At 52.2% G+C, this 16,167-nt stretch overlaps 2 protein-coding genes across 3 annotated transcripts; both read left to right on the top strand.

Annotated features, from left to right (window-relative positions):
• Positions 1-458: 458 nt before the first annotated feature.
• On the top strand, positions 459-6,057 carry si:ch211-261d7.6 (zinc finger protein 729). The gene is made up of 2 exons (XM_053888314.1): positions 459-815; positions 1,432-6,057. Exons 1-2 carry the CDS (start codon positions 665-667, stop codon positions 5,151-5,153), a joined length of 3,873 nt encoding a protein of 1,290 aa, XP_053744289.1. The 5' UTR covers positions 459-664; the 3' UTR covers positions 5,154-6,057.
• Positions 6,058-7,126: 1,069 nt separating this feature from the next.
• On the top strand, positions 7,127-15,988 carry LOC128772171 (uncharacterized). Of its 2 annotated transcripts, none has more exons than XM_053888312.1 (10): positions 7,127-7,339; positions 8,363-8,690; positions 9,088-9,573; positions 9,645-12,649; positions 12,870-13,083; positions 13,165-13,356; positions 13,417-13,482; positions 13,556-13,721; positions 13,809-14,001; positions 14,395-15,988. In XM_053888312.1, exons 1-10 carry the CDS (start codon positions 7,238-7,240, stop codon positions 15,598-15,600), a joined length of 5,958 nt encoding a protein of 1,985 aa, XP_053744287.1. In that variant the 5' UTR covers positions 7,127-7,237; the 3' UTR covers positions 15,601-15,988. The 2 variants fall into 2 exon arrangements, with proteins under 2 accessions (XP_053744287.1, XP_053744288.1); XM_053888313.1 differs by lacking the exon at positions 7,127-7,339 and adding an exon at positions 7,982-8,056.
• The last annotated feature ends 179 nt before the right edge of the window (positions 15,989-16,167 follow it).

Genomic DNA, 16,167 nt, shown 5'->3' with positions numbered 1-16,167 from the left:
TTGATTAAAACACGTTGTGAGTTGATTTTAGATGAACGCTTCCACCCAAAAATATTCTCACCAACATTGAGAATCCGAATGTTGGACTTGATTTTTGTTGACCTCTGTGCTTATGTGAAATGATGCAAGTTAATTAAACGTTGGACATTGTCTTATTTATTCATATGTATGTCATGCAAATGTAATTCCAGTCGACCTCCTCACTGAGATTTCATACAGTTTATTTCAAAGGCTGCTTGCTTAGTCAAACTGCTGTTGTATTTACATTTCAGCAACAAATCTCAACTATGATTTGAGCCTAAATTGCATTATTAAAATTACAGAATTGATCTAAATAAATATAATTGCTCCTTACGAATATAATACGTGATATTAGTTTTATATTAAACTTGGTGCGCTGCCGATTTCTGCCCGGAAGGAAACGAATGAAATGAATAAAAGTTCCTCTTCCGGTCTGGTGGACGTTCACAGTTGCGGAGCGCGCGCATGAGACTCTCCGCCGCCTCCGCTGGCACCTTAACAAACCCTGCACCCTGGATGTTGCAGAGTTCAGTCGGGAAAGCTTCGAGCTTTGGTTTCGCCCCGCTTGCAACACGACAGAGCGTGTTGTTCGTCACAGGAAGCCGTGAGCTGCATCGAGCTAGCGCTGCTAAACTGAGCCAAAATGGACGGAGTCGCCGCAGCATCTGCGGAAGACGGTGGAGCGGAGCCCATCACCGGAGCCGCGGAACCAGCCGCCCGAACCGTGAAGCCGGTCACTGAAACCCAAGTCCTTCCGTCCACCAGTGGCCTTTGTGCTGAAGACGCCAGTGAGCGTGAGTTCTCATCCATCGCTGCCGCCGACTTCACCCACGTCACAGAGTCCGCGTGTTTACACAACACTCACCTCACTTCAGTCGACCACTGTGAAGACAAAGTGCGGTTTGAAGTCGTGCGTGAACTAACGTAACTCCGAACTAGTCCAAGTTCTGATCAAAGACGATCCTTTTGACTGGTCACCTGATGAATATGACAGCAAAGAAAGGTTCAATTTAGCGTGTGAGCTTTCTGGTGAGGCAGTTGAAATCGAGTCTGTGTCTCCAACTTAAACCACCCTTGTGTCTTCACTCTGGTTTGAGTGCATCTGTGTTTCATCTTTATTACTGACCATAACAATTTAAACGTGGACTTAAGGAGCTGAAGATGACTCGCTTTCATTGCTGTTCTAGTGCAAAAATATTGCTTTAAATCATCACTTCCTGTTTCCCACTCTATATGTTTATTCTAGCTCTATTTCCCACAGGTTGGTTGCTCAACAAATAGCATTTGACCTTTGGCCTTTCCTGGTCGTGAGAGAATTGTGTTGATGTGTTCATCTTATCTGTGGAGATGATCCTCAGCCAGAGTGATGTTTTGCATTAGAGTGATGGCTCCTCTGTTTTCTGCTTCCAGTGGAAGAGATGTTCTGCTGTGACGACTGTGGAGAGGTCTTCAACGAGGAGGCCGTCTTCAAGGAGCATATGCAGCACCACCAAGAAAACCGGGCTGGTCCGGATGAGCTGGACACTTCCACTGTGACAGAAAATCAGGGTGAACCTACGAACTTTTGCTCTGTGTGTTCGCTGTCTTTTGCTGAAGCAAGTGAATTCCGCTCACACATGGAGCAGAGCCACGGCCCGCCTCCCGAGGCCCCGGCCATTTCACCTGTAAAAAACTTCCAATGCCCGGACTGTGGCAAGTCCTACCACAAGTATGGGTTCCTGCTCAACCACATGCGGCTGCACGATCAGGCTCCCAAGTCTATGATTTACGATCTGGAACATTTAAAGACCAAGTCATTTAACTGCGAGACCTGTGGGCGGAGCTACTCCCGCGCCTCCGCTCTGGATGCTCATCGACGCTGTCACGAGACAAACTTATTTAAATCTAAACCCAAAGTATCCAGAGGTAAAACCCCAAATTTGGACTCGACGGCTGAAGAAAAGCCTGATGTTGACCTCAAACACAAGAAAGCGAAAGAAGCAAACACAGACGATGACACGACATTTGAGTGTACGTGTGGCAAGTCGTTCAGCTCCCAAATGGGACTGAAAACGCACCAACGATTCAGCCAGAACGCGCAGTGCTCGCCGGAAGAGAAGCCGATCAAGACCAGCCCCGACTCGACTCTGTACTGTGCCGACTGCAAGAAGTTCTATAAAACCAAGGTGGCTTTTTTGAACCATCAGCGATGGCACGAGAAATCTGCCGACCCCACGAAAAGGTTCACGTGTGAAGAGTGTGGAAAGACATTTGTGTTGCTTGAGAACTACTTCAGGCATCAGCGGCGCCACGACATCCCGGAGAAGTCCTTCCAGCATCAGGTGTGCCAGCTGCAGAAGAAGCAGTTGGAATGCTCTCACTGTGGGCTCAAGTTTTCCCGGGCCTCGGCTTTTCAGTCACATCAGCTCCAGCACACAGTGGATGTGGACCCGGAGCCCCTGAGCACGACGCCCGCCGCTCTGCTGTCTGTCGTCAGGGCCTTTAAATTTGAAGATCCTGCAAAGTCACAAGAGGAGAAGTGTCTCACCTCGAGCAGTGCGGTGGAAGCAGATGCCGTCATGGTGGAGTCTGACGATGACCTGCAGAGCTACGACCCGGCTGACCTCAACGTGGAAGTGATCAGTGCGAGTGACTCGGAGGACGATGCGGCACAAGACCTGAACCCCGATCTGGAGCTGCAGTGCGAGTCGGACCAGGAGGGGAAAGAAGGCTGCGAGGCACATGCGCTGGCCTCAAAACAGGGGATGGATTTGAACATCGTTCAGGTGGACTTCGAGCTGGCGAAGGAGCGTTGCAGCGATGGCGCCGGAGCTGAGAGCGAGCCGTCAGCGGGAAGATACGAATGCCCAGATTGTCACCGCTGCTTTGCACGTCAGGTCTCACTGCGTGTTCACAGAACTTGGCATCGCATGTACAAGAAACGAGGACAAACGCAAGGTCAGTCAGAGACAGACGACACACATGACACCGCACACTGTAGTCTTGTAGAGCAACACTTAGATGCCAACCTCAGCAGCGATGTCATCGACCGAGACCAGTTGGAAAGTCGGTCTTTGATTTGCAACCTGTGTGGTAAAATCTTCTCGCGTGTGTCTGCTTTGGTTGCCCATCAACTGAATCACCCCAAAAGAAAGCCCTACCAGTGCTCAGGTTGCATGATGTCTTATTCTCACGAAGCGGCATTGTTCAAACATCTGTCCAGCTGCTCCGCTCGGCAGAGGGACGCCACGTTAGCCAACAAGAAAGAGTACAATCCAACCAAAACACTTCTAGGCCCAAAGATTTATCATTGTGAGGAGTGTGGAAAGGGTTTTTGGTCTCTGGGCGCGTACTCCCATCACAAGCAGAACCCTAAACAGTGTGCCGACCTCAGGCTAAGAAAGGGGGTTTCAGGGTCTTTGTCTGTGAACGGCTCTCGCTCCAGCATGAATGTGGCGTGCCCGGTGTGTGGTAGAAAGTTCCGTCACCGGGGGATCCTTTCCCTGCACATGCGGAAGCACGAGACCGGGACGCACAAGTGCGAGCTCTGCGACAGGACTTTCCGCCTTTTTTCCAGCCTCCTCCGGCATCAGGTCGTGCACAGCAGCCAGTTGCCGCCGCCCATCAAGTCCTTCCAGCATCAGGTAGAGCAGGTGAAGAAGAACACGTACAGCTGCCCCGACTGCGGGAAGCTCTTCTCCCGCGAGAAGGCGCTGCAGTTTCACATGAAAAGCCACGGGTATGAGACGGGGTATTCGCCGTCATCGCCCGGCTCCTCCGTCACACTGGAGGACCTTCAGTGCGGAACGTGTCAGACGCATTTCAAAAGCAAGTCCTTATTGCGGGCTCATAGGAAGGTTTGCGTGAAGAGAAAACGAAAGGTCGTCGACGGTGCCGACTCTTTAAAATCGCCCGACGTTAGCATGGATGCAGGTGCTGAGGAAATCCCCCCAAATCCAACTTTGCACTGTTACCTGCAATATAAACACACAGCTGCTATGAAATACAAGTGCAGTCAGTGCGACAAAAGCTTCCCCGTGGTCGGCGCTCTAAATCTCCATAAAAGAATCCACGCCAGGACTCGCAAGTTTCTGGCCAAAGCAAAGGCGCCTTCCGTAGCGAGCCGCCCGGACGAGAGGCCACCGAGCGAGGGGTCGCTCCGCTGCCAGGAGTGTGGCAGGGCGTTCGTGACGAACACGGCACTCAGCTCCCACCAACGATGGCATGCAGAGAAGGCGCGCTCCAAGCTCGACTCCCAAACTGATGCTAACATGAATTTGAAGAGAGGCGACGCGCTGGAGTCGTGTTTCTCATGCCCACAGTGTGACCAACAATTTGGGCAAAACTCCCTCTTAGTGGCTCACATGGGAGAATTCCACAGTAAAGCTGCAGAGCTGGATCCTGAGAAGGGTGACGTGGACTCCACTCCGAAGGCGCACCAGTGTCCTTTCTGCTCAGCGAGCTTCGCCAAAGTTCGAGGTCTTCGTGCGCACAAGTGGCAGGCCCACGCGGCAGAACTGAAGAGCCTGAAAGAGAAGCCTCCGACGACGGCTCCACCTGAAGCCCTCGCTCAAATGATCGAAGCGGAAGTCGCTCCAGATTCCTCCCCCGTCTGTGTTCCAGCGAAAGAGACCTCTGTTGTGGGAGAGAAACAAGATGAAAAAGAGAAGTCCACCACGTCAGACCCTCCACCAGTGAAGTACGCCACCGGCCTGGACTCAAGGAAGCAGTCTGAGTTTGTTCATGTCAACAACTTTGGCCTGGACTTCATGTCCCAGGAGAACCAGCTTCCTGAAGCCACTTCAGGGGTGTCCTCTCCAACCAGTTGGGTTTCGGAACACACCGTCAAGTGCTTCTTCAAGTGTGCCAATTGTGGGAAAGGCTTTCAGACTGAGGAGCATCTGAGGACACACAAGGTCAAAGCCAAGAGCAAGCCACACTGCTGCGCCCTCTGCTGCCAGAGTTTTTGGACTGGAAACCAGCTCCAACAGCACCTTGCCTGGCACGACGAGGTCCGCTGCCGCCTGCCCAACGAAGTCCGCTTCCGGCTCAGCGCAGCCTTGTCCTCGTCATCTATCAAGCCCAGTGTGCTCATGGGCGACAGGAAGGGCTGTCGAAATGAACACAGCCAGAGGGCGCCGGAGAGTTCCTAGCACTGGGGCGACACCTGCCTCTGCTGGTCGCACGTCCTCACTGCAGTTTGAGGCACTGACAGGTGTGGATGTTACGGAAGGACGTTTTTTGGACTGGAAGCTTCGGCTGATGTCTGGAAATATGGTTTTGAGATAAACTGATGATTCTCTCTCGGTGAGACATTAAAACATGAATGAAAGATACTAGTACTTGCTTTTACTTCGTCGCCCACTTTTCATCGAAATCCCAGGGTCTGGTTCCTGTGGCTGTGTATTTAAGATGCCTTGAATGTTTTGGATTTCCAAATGGTCTGAAAAAACTCTGAGACTGGGCCCATGTTGAGACATGAGCGGTCGGAATGGTATGAGAGTGGTGGGTGTCACTTGTTATAAGAAAAGGAAAAAAGCATAAAATGTCATTCCTGCTTCTCAGTATGGTTTATCAGTTGCACTCACAATGTACTTTGTTTTCAATCCCCTGAACAACGATGTAAATACTTGTAGATTTCTAAGAAGTTTACGGAAGAAAGTAGCGCTTGTGTTGGTGTAGAATCCTCGGTAGCTGCTGCCCTCTGTGTTTAGTTGGATGATTTGATAGAGATTTGGATTTGTTGCTTTTCTGATGACCTTTACCCTCCGACAACCTGCTGTTCGACTCCCAAAGGGAAGCACTGGCTCAAAAGCTTGAATAAAATGCTGAAAGTGGCTGGTTTTGTGGCTTGATTTATCGACCTTTGTTCGACTAAATATAGCACGTGTCAGTTGGCTATTGTTTCTGGCCTGCCCACAGTTCAGCCTCCAACACTGTTGTTTGTCTTTGCTTAGATTTGTACACGATAATCCTCACACTGGGAACCCATCTGAAAGAAGTACTGTCTGTGTTGGTGTTTAAAAATGTGTTTGTAATCTGCCTTTGTCCTTCTTTGTGTAGTGATGCCGCTCCGTTGTGATGAGTGTGGACTTATATTTTCATGCCCAAGGCACTATCTGAAACACCTGCAACAGCACCAGTATGGACTGATCGGTCAAACCCACTCTTCCGCCGGAAACCTCCCGTCAAGCTGGACGCAGGACCAGGGTGGTGCCGATCACCCAGCCCCGACCAAGCCATTCAAGGGCTACACCTGTGCAGAGTGTGGAAAGATTTACACCTATCAGGTGTCGTATGAGAAGCACCTGCAGGAGCATGGGAAGGACGGCTGCAACTCCAAACCCCTGCCGACGCTGCCGCAGTACTCCTGCCCCTACTGCCAGCTGCTGTTCGTTCGGATGTCCAAGCTCCAGGCTCACATGCGGAGCCACAGCAGCCGAGATCCCCGGTGCGACCAGTGTGACAAAACCTTCACCACCACCAAAAGCTACCTGAGTCACGTGGAGCTGCACCAGCAGAACCCGCTGTGGTGCCTCTGCTGCTGCAAGGGCTTTAAAGACGAGGCGTCCATACATCAGCACCTGCAGCGCCACCAGCTGGGCAAGCACAAGTGCTACCTCTGCAGCAAGCAGTTCATGAGCGAAGTCCTCCTGAAGAGGCACTACAAGAGCAGCCACCCGACGTACACGCCCGCTCCCAGCTCCCACGGGGACCACCCGGGATCCCCCTGCGCCCAGCCCGAGAACAGAGCGACGGGCCCCGGCGAGACCCCGCTTGAGGGTAACTCAGATTTGAAGTGCGAAGAAGACAGCGGTGAGCTCCAGGATTGTTTTGAATTTGAAGAGTCCGAGTGTGGTGAGCCAACGCACCACCAGGCCCTGCCTGACACCAAGAGGCAGCACGGTTACTGGGAGTGGGAGTGTGTGGAGTGCGACGTGGGTTTTGATGACGTCTCAGTGCTGCATCACCACTACATGCAACATGCAGCTGGAGAAATCCCCATGCTCACAGATGCTATATAAGGGTGAAGAACCGACTGTCTATTTCCTTGTTTTGCACCGCCATGTATTTCTGCTACTCTCCTGCACGTTGGAATAACAAGCAGGAGTGGGGATATGTGCTGTTCAAAAGCTGGTGCAGATGCCTTACTTTCTAACATGCAATAAAATGCAAGAGACACATGAGCACGTTTCATTGAAAAACAGCTGTGGGGAGAGAATTTTGGAGACGCTGAATGAGAGGTGGAGAGGAAGACGACCGGTGGGCTTCATGGATGCGAGGATTCAGGACATCAAGAGGTGCTGCCAGAGTATTCTCAATGTGGAAAGATGATCAGGTGAGTGTGAAAAGTGGCACCAGAGTTTAGATCAGGGGTCACACACCTCACTTACACGGCTGACGTGAAACTAAAACAGAGAGGGATCAAGAAATGGAAAGCAAGAAATCAGTGAGCGCCGTTACAGCGTATTATAGTTGAAGGAAGGCACCAAGTCGTGCTTTATTTGAGCTTATAGCATTTAACTTCGCATGCGTTTTCTCTTGAAAGTACATCAATAATTGTAAGGGCAAACAAATATGTGATAAATAATGAAATACGCCTGACATGAAATGGTTAATGCTCATGATGAGTAATCACTTCGCCATGAATAACATTTGAAGGACATTTGAATACATACTTATTTAGTAGTCACTTCATCTAAATACTTGAGCGTGGATGAGTCAAACATTTCTGCGTGACCAGGTTTATAGTTCGACTCTGAGAAATAGAGGGAAAGGGTTTAATATCGTTACATTTAAACACGACAAGTATGAAAAACATACGTGTACATGCATGAGTAAGTTATATTTGATATAAAATGTTTAGTAAACCAAACAACGAGTATGTAAATTGTTTACGACTGAAAAGTCAAAAATATCTCGCCGTCTGTTTTGAATCCCTGGAACTAAACTTCCCATGATTCCCGGCGCTCCCCGTGACGTCACTACTTCTGCAGCGTCCCCGTCGCTTTGTGAGGAGCGTCGCTGAAATGGTTCGGGCGGACGAGCGGGGCAGGTTGTTTCTTCTCACTCCTCTGTTTGCGATAACACTTGAGGACGATGTTGTGTCCCCGCTGTGAGATGAAGTGTAACGGAAACCTCGCCTCGCAGCGCCGCGGGTTTTGCTAACGCTGGCTACTCGATGCGCACCAGTCCAGTCTATTGTAGCGCTTCTGTATTAAGCCCATTGATACGCTGAGAGGCAGCAGTCGACTCCGTTTCACCGCTGCTCTCCATTTATGACTTGATTTTTCTGTGTCCATTTACAGCCGAGAGCGGATTGGTTGTCTCATTCTTGTTTGTGACCGGCTGTGACTCTTAGGGACCACTGAAGGAGCCACAAGCAAAGAGAGCCATGCAGAGTACGACCCACACAGACAATGGACCAGATCTTGAGGGGACCCCTCCAGCAGCTGATCCAGAGTCTGTGGATGGAACTGCTCACAGCCAGCCTCAGGATGAAAGCATCACGGCGGACCAGACTTCAGTCCCAAGTCTTGCCACCAAAACAGCTCCGGACTCGGCAAAAATCGCTGGATCTGATGCGAAAGACGGAAAGAAACAAGCTGTGAAACTTCTGGGCAAAAGGTTTGCTCCTTCTAACCCTCTGAAGATGGACATGACGAAGCCGGTGGTTCTTCCTCTGACTTGTGAGTCTCACCCAACAGTTCTGTGTCAGACTGGCTGGATGTCTGTGCTGTGAGTGAATGAGTGAATGAGTGGTGTCAGGCTAGAACACTTGATATGTGGGAGCAAACTCACAGCCCGGGGGCCAAACCTGACCCGCTGTTTCATTTTCTGTGGCCCTCAGTTGTTATATCAAAGGAGCACTTTGACTAGGTCTCGTGTTTTGATTCGGACCGTTGAGCCGCGCGGATGCTTTACGCTGAGACAAGTTTCCATCATTCGCCTCTTGTTTCCTGCTCAAGCTCTGTTCAGTTGTTTTTTTTACCCTGTAATGTTTAGCTGTCCTTCCTTCAGCACGCGTGGCGTGTGAAGCTTTCCACCACTGTCTTACGTAGCTGTACCTCCCCCTCCCCTCTGCAGCCTCCGAGCTCTCCCTGCAGTGCTTGGAGTGCCACATCATCTTCAGCGACCACAGGAGTAAAGAGCGCCACCTGAAGCTGAGCCACCCGGCGGAGTACGAGCAGTGCATCCTGAGGAACGCCGTCTTCACCTGCTACGTGTGCGAGCGCCATTTCACCAACTCCACCGAGCTCATGGCGCACCAGAAAAGCCACACGGAGAGGACGCCCTTCCGCTGTCCGCTCTGCAGCCAGGCCTTCAAAAGGTCCTCCGAGCTCACGGTCCACAAGAAGTCCCACTTTGGCCAGAACGGTTATGCCTGCACGGAGTGTGGCAAGCCGTGTAAAACCATGACCCTGCTGAAGTACCACCAGCGCACGCACAGCGGGGACCGACCCTATGTGTGCAAGGAATGCGGCCTGAGGTTCAGCTTGCCCAGCACTCTGCATAAACATGTCCTGTCACACCTGCCTGAAGGGGACCCCCAAAGACTCGGCAAAAAAGGCGGTGCGAATTCACACTTACTGTCCTCCATGACATTGCCTTGTTTTCACGTGTCCTTCTCCCATGTCCTCCAGGCGAACCTCCCCTCCCTTGCACCGTCTGTAAGGCCACCTTCAAGTCACCAAAGACTCTGCGCCGCCACTTCAACTCCAAGCACCGCTTGACTCCTTTGGGGTCCAGCAACCGCAAGGCGACGTGGCAGCTAGTGAAGCACAACTCTCCCGTCATCGTTCCCATCAACGTCAGCCAACCGTCCCTGTTACAAGTGGAGCCCAATGGGCCCCTGCAGAAGGTCGACTCCAACATCGACACGGAGCAGATTTGCAGACTCATCGAGTCTTTGGAAAACGTGAAGAAGGTGAACCAGCTGGTGGTTCTGGGGCAGGTGCCGCCCAACGCGCCTCCTCTTGAGGTGCAGCAGATACTTGGACCGGTACAGCCTCAAAATCCACAACTGGCGCCACCTCAAATTGATTTTGTTGGATTAAAACAGACAGAGCGAAAGACTCTTAAACTGGATTTGTCCTGCAGCCAAAAATCTGTCTTTATGGACATTCCCTTTATATTGGAACCCATCACTCCAGAGGGGCCGTTAGAGGACACTTCCTTTGTGGATTCCTCTGCAGTCTCAGGTGAGAATGAAGTTCCAAAACCTCAAATGGGCCCAAGTGGCGAGAGCATGAGTCAAGTCTTCCCCATAGTCGGCGCTATCTCAGCGGAGCCTGAGCCCATCGCTCAGCTGTTGGGCGACGGAGATTCCATTGACCTGGAGCAAACGGTCATACTGGAGCTGACGCCTGCCGACGAGCTGGAGCCGCCTCAGAACGGGCCGCAACACGAGGGAGATCCGATGGAGTTGATCAGCACTGACCAGGAGAAGTCTCAGGGCCTCCCAGGGAGTGAGAGTGAAACCAGCCTGCTGCTCTCTGAGCAACTTCATGTGTCAGAACCTGAAGGAACTGATTTGCCGTCCTGCCAACCGAACTCGCCCAAACCAGTCGCAAGTGAAGACCAGCCACCTGAGAACAAAACGCCCCCACCTCAGAGCCAATCAGAACCCAACCCTCAAGCCGAGGCCGGTTCCGATGTACCGGTGAACGAGAGCTCAGATCTTGGCGCGGAAAAAGAAGTTCAAAAGAAGCCTGCCGTGGAAGGAGAAGCTGAAGTTGGAAAGAAAGACGAAGAGGCGATATCCAAACCCAAGAGCTCCCCCAAAGAGAAAGTCCGTCCGAAGATGGACCCCGTGTCGGCGCCCCCAGAGATTGCTCTCAGCATCATGTCGGCTCAGGAACTTGTGAAAGTACGGAAGAGGAAGCCGAACAGAGCCTACTTCTACCAGGAGTACATCCAAGAACTGGTGGGATCCATGAGGAAAAAGGACTTCCAGGTCGCAGCCAAACCCGCCAAACGCCCCAAAGAGTCCCGCCTTGTGGTGAAATTCGGTCCACCCAGCGCAAAGAAAAGCAAGAAACAAATGAAGAGCCAACAAGAACCGGTGAAAGGAAAAGCAAAAACAATCACCAAGAAAAAAGTGCCTTCCCCGAAGAAGGCCGCTGACGGGGATAAGAAAGTGTCTCCGGCCACTTCCCCCGGGAAAAAGAAGGCTCCGGGTACTACGGTGAAGAAGGACGAAAAGCCCAAGGAGGAGAAGAAGAAAAAGGTGAAGAAGCAGGATGAGTTGTTGGGCGACGGTTTGAGCAAATCGAAGGCGACTTTAAAAAAGAAAATGCACTCCAAAGTCGTACAGAACGATGTGCAGGACAAGAAGGTGAAGAAGAAAAAAGAGGGAAAAGCAGAGAGTTCTGAGCTTCCCAGTCCACACGTGACGCAAGAGTCTCTTCTGCTCCTGAAAGGTCACAAACAGCCACAGCTCAAAATAAATAAACTGGACCCCCTAAAGACTTCGGGGCCACAAGTGAGCGACAGCGAAGCGTCGCCACAGAGCAAGAGCACAGCGGAACCTGCTGAAGGACAGAAGAAGGGACGAGTGAGCAAGAAGACCCAGAAGGCTCTGTCTTTACTGTCTACTATGCAGGCGTCCAGGCAGTCGACCGAGTCGCTGCTGGGCAAACCCAAACCCCCTCGGAAGCGAAAGGCCTCCTCAAAGATGGAGGAGGAGGGGGTGATCACGTCCAAGTGTGCCTTAGAGTGTCAGGACTGTGGAGAGAACTTCAGCGACCTCTCCTGCCTGCAGCAGCACAAGACCAGCGCGCACATCGTGGAGAGTCCCGGCTTGACGTACACCAACGGGAACGTCTTTGAGGGCGTCACCGTCTGTCACCTCGATCAGCGGCGTCCGAAGAAGAAGGTGGCTGAAGTTCTGAGCCCGTCAGCAGGCTGGGACACTGAGCCCGAGACGGCCACGGACCTGCAAGAGCAGCGCCTCTCTTTCCCTGCTTTAATCCCCTCCCCGTCTTTACCTGCCGTGCCTTTCGACTCGGACGCCAGCTGGAATTCAGCCGCAGACCCAGACGCTCTCCTGGCTCCCATTTCCGACAATGAGTTCCCACCGGAGCAGCTGGAGCCCAGCAGAGCTTCATGTCCCTCAGCTGTCTCAGGTTCTGAGCCCAGTGGTCTAGTGGCGGCGGCAGCGGAGGATCAGCAAGACGACAAAGACAATGTTAAAGAGGATGTGGATCTCCAGGACGTGGATTTGATCACTGTTGGGGAGCAGAACGGGACCAGCCACGACGGCGAGCGCGTCAAAACGGCGGCGGCCGCGTATGAGTTGAGTGGAAGCAGCCGAACTTCACAGTCTGTTCGCCATGTCGAGATCAAAGAGGAGGAGGAGGAAGTGTCGGTCCAGAGGAGCTGGAGGAAGAGAAGCAGCGCGGATGAAGCCGCTGAGTCGGACAGTGATTGTCGGGTGGTCAATGAAGGAATGTCTGAGGAGAGTGAACCGGGCCAGACTCTGGGTCCTGCTGAGGCGTCTGGTCCTATGGCCGCAGACCAAGCAGGTGTGGATGAGGAAGAGCTCAGGAACTCTCCCGGTGTCATCCTGGAGAAGGTGGTGCCTGCTGAACACCGAGCCGCTGGAGAGCTTCACCACATGATGCCAAGGAGGAAGAAGAGGAGGCGGGTGAGTCTACTCTCTCACCAAAGCCAGTGGGGAATAGAGGTGTCCGCAGGACTGATGTTGAATGAGATGCTATGTGCCCTTATGGACACCAGGTGTCGCTGTTGCTACCAGCACGTAAATCCGCAGATTGTATTTTACTGCATCACTGCTTCTCAATGATATTGCATGTATTTAGGGTTTGACGTCATCAAACTTTAAGTGGAAATGCTTCCATCCTCAGGGTTGGGAGTTTGCACATCAGCCTCCTCGGAGACGGGAGATCAAGGTGGAGGAGGTTCCCTCCCGGTGTGAGACCAGAGAGAGTGGGGACATCAGCAGCGTCCTGGTCAAGGAGGAGACCACCCTGGAGCTGGAGGAGGCTGGGGACTCGGCCGGGAGTGGACACATGCGATGGAACGTGGAGCAAGTCGGCCCTGAAAAAACACCTTCTCCTCGTGAGTTCATGCACTGCTTTGGTCCCACTTCAGTGGAGAATGTGGCCAGCTCTGTTGAAGATAACCTTTCGGGTCTTGAAGTCACCTCAGCGGTGGAGGCGGAGGACACTAACAACGACTGCAGCGTTGCCGCTGAGACCAGCGCCAACCAGTGCATCTTCTACCCGGTGAAGCAGGAGGAGAGAGAGATCCTGCTGGGAGATGCTGGGGAGGAGAACGAAGGTTTGGAGAGCAGAGAGTTGCCTGAGACGCACAAGGCTTGGCCTGGGACGGGTGAGTTCCTCACACCTTCTCACCAAAATAATGAGTGTAATGACATCAAACCGTGGTCAGGGGGTACAGCTCCGGATGACCAGGACTGGAGACCACATCAGGAACCAGGAGCTGCTGACGCGGACGGTGAGAGAGTCGCAGTTCAGCAGTATTATCACCACCCCTTCCTCACTCCGCTCTTCACTTGACGTCTCTGCAGACGAGCAGCTGGACCTGCGCAGCTTTCTCCTGGAAAATTCCCACTCTGAAGATGAGCAAGGTGTGGACACGTCTGCAGAGCAGGTGGACTCAGAGGAGCGAATCCTGGCCAGTTACTACAAGAACAAGCACAGCTGCCTCCGCCGCACGGACCTGGCTGCCCACAGGTGAGACGCACACCACACAGCACGACCTCCATACTCAGAGTCAAGGTCATTTCATTCAAAATTGGTTTCTGCTCCAATCCTTGTCAGTGTATCAGCCGAGCCGTCGTCCTACCACAGCAGCACCAGGAAGCCCATCCACTACTTCTCGGAGTATTTCGGAGCGGATGCGTGGGAGGAAATCGCCAACTGCACAAACGCAACTTCCACCACTCCGGACCAGGTCACAGCCCGAGAGGTGGCACAGTTCGTCGGGATCCACATCGCCATGGGAACGCTGAAGGTTTGTCCCATGAACTCATGGCACGTTTTGGTTTTGTAGGGCGTGGCGTCTACATGGTCCTAGAGCCTGTCGACTCCCTAGTTTCTTTAAAGCAACCTGAATTCGTTCATGCCAAAAATAACCAGGAAGAAAAGTCTTGAGCTGGATTTCTATTCTGCTGCACACGTGCACCTGTGACTAAAGTCCTTCCCCCGGCCAAAACAAATGGCTCACCTTAACCAGAACTCTGAACCAACTCTCACAAACGCTACAGGCCCCACAAGGCGGTGTGTTTCCAACAATTGGTCCCCACAAGTATAGCTATACAGGAAACACACACACACACCCTGAACCATGCTGTCATGTCACATGATGCAAAATCCTCACTGGCTGTTGATGTTTTCTTGCTGGCAGTTCCCGAGTCCTCATCTCTACTGGGAGGACCTGACTAAGGTTCCGTTGATCTGTGAAGCCATGTCGCTGTCGCGCTTCCGTCAGCTGTCGAGGACCTTGAGGTTGGCCTCAGCCGCCAAAGGTGGGGGAGAACTAACCCCTGGCACATTCCCAAATGCGTTTAAGGACAGGACTATGGCAGGTGGAGGCTCCCACCTGGGACAGACAGATCCGCTCTGGAAGGTCCGGCCGATATTGCGCCGCTTCCACGAGGCGTGCCCGGCGCTCGCACAAAAAGGCGACTACGCGGTCGATCAGCATCCACTTCCTCTGCGTGGGACCATGAGGAGGCAGGAGCAGTCGCTGCAGTGCACCACGCTGATACAGTTGGGCGGTTTGCTCTCGCATGTGGATCTGGCTCTGGACTGGTCAGAAAAAGAAGCCGCTGTGGAGAAGATGTCCCCCAAGGGGAGCATGCTGTTCCTCTGCCAGCGCGAGCTCTCCACGCCTGCCATGCTGGAGCGCCTGATCGCGGCCGGTGTGTACGGTGCCGGTCGTGTGGAGGGAGACCGGGGGCAGATCGGGGATGAGTTTGTGAGCTCGGACGGAAAGCTGATGTTGCGCCGCTCGCACTGCGGCTTCATTCTCTCCACCGCAGGAATCGGCCGCAGGAACGTAGCCTCGCTGACCGAGCACTTCGAGCAGGCGCAGGCTTCGGCTCGCCTCAACGCAGACCTGCGAAGTCTTTACAGCATCCCTCTCACGTCTGCGTCTCCACGCTGCTGGCCTCTGACCGTCCTCTGGCACCTGACGGACGCCGCTCTGGTCAACTCCTGGCTCGTGCACCGACGCGAACACGCCCCTGCACCTTTAACCCTCATGGCCTTCAGACTTGAAGTCTCCAAGGCTTTAATACTCTCCAGTGGATCAGACACTCAGGACTCGGTGCCACCTCAACCTCCTGTAGAGGAGGCCCATGCTACTTCTGAGACCCCAAATCCCACTGTGATCGAGGAGTGTCCTCTCCCGGATGAGGCCACGCGGTACGACGGGGCGGGGCACTGGCCCGAGCAGCTGGCTGAAGGAGAAGGAGGGAGGTGTCGCTTCAGAGACTGCCAGCGAACGTCCAGGGTTCTCTGCCTTAAGTGCTGCGTCTTTCTCTGCATCTCTCGCAACCACAACTGCTTTTTAAACTTCCACCACCAAGGCAGTTTGGGGAAAGAGTAGAGACGAGTTTAATTGAATGGAGTGAACTGCAACCTTCGCTGAGAAGACCAGTCGAGCAAATTCCCATGATGCCTTCTGTCAGCAGAAATGTTTGTGTTCCACAATGTATGAAATGAATGAGTGATGTTTTATATCTATTTTAATTTTCTCCATCAAATAGTCGCAGTCACTGTTAAATAAACTCTATCCCGTTTTTTACTGTTTATATTGGCCATATTTAAGTTGTTTCTCGTTATCAAATAACATGAAATAACATTCATCAATGAATTAAAAACATTTTTTAAAGATTTGTGTGCATTTTTATTTCTCTTATTTTAGAGGAAACATTTTCAGTGAACCGTCAATGGTTGCTCTGATGACCTGGATGGGAAGGTGAGGCATGTGAGAAAAAGAACAGATTTGATAAGACTGAAGCTTGATTTAGCTTTCTCACATTAAAATATTTAAATTGATACAATATAGAAAACTCAATTGTGCTATAAAAACTATATAATTTCATGAGAATTGAAGGCGGTATTTATTCGAATTTTAACCATCGATTCTGAATATAGACTCTAACCTCTAAAA

The sequence above is a fragment of the Synchiropus splendidus genome, chromosome 15 (assembly GCF_027744825.2).
Source record: "Synchiropus splendidus isolate RoL2022-P1 chromosome 15, RoL_Sspl_1.0, whole genome shotgun sequence".
NCBI classification, from domain to species: Eukaryota; Metazoa; Chordata; class Actinopteri; order Syngnathiformes; family Callionymidae; genus Synchiropus; species Synchiropus splendidus.
This window is presented reverse-complemented; position numbering and strand designations above follow the sequence as displayed.

Bases quoted from the DNA above. Each gene is read 5' to 3' on its own strand.
- si:ch211-261d7.6 (XM_053888314.1), top strand. From the start codon at position 665: ATGGACGGAGTCGCCGCAGCATCTGCGGAAGACGGTGGAGCGGAGCCC. The intron at 816-1,431 runs GTGAGTTCTCAT...TTCTGCTTCCAG, and splicing joins TGCTGAAGACGCCAGTGAGC to TGGAAGAGATGTTCTGCTGT.
- LOC128772171 (XM_053888312.1), top strand. From the start codon at position 7,238: ATGAGAGGTGGAGAGGAAGACGACCGGTGGGCTTCATGGATGCGAGGA. The intron at 8,691-9,087 runs GTGAGTCTCACC...TCCCCTCTGCAG, and splicing joins GGTGGTTCTTCCTCTGACTT to CCTCCGAGCTCTCCCTGCAG. The intron at 13,357-13,416 runs GTGAGTTCCTCA...AACCGTGGTCAG, and splicing joins CAAGGCTTGGCCTGGGACGG to GGGGTACAGCTCCGGATGAC.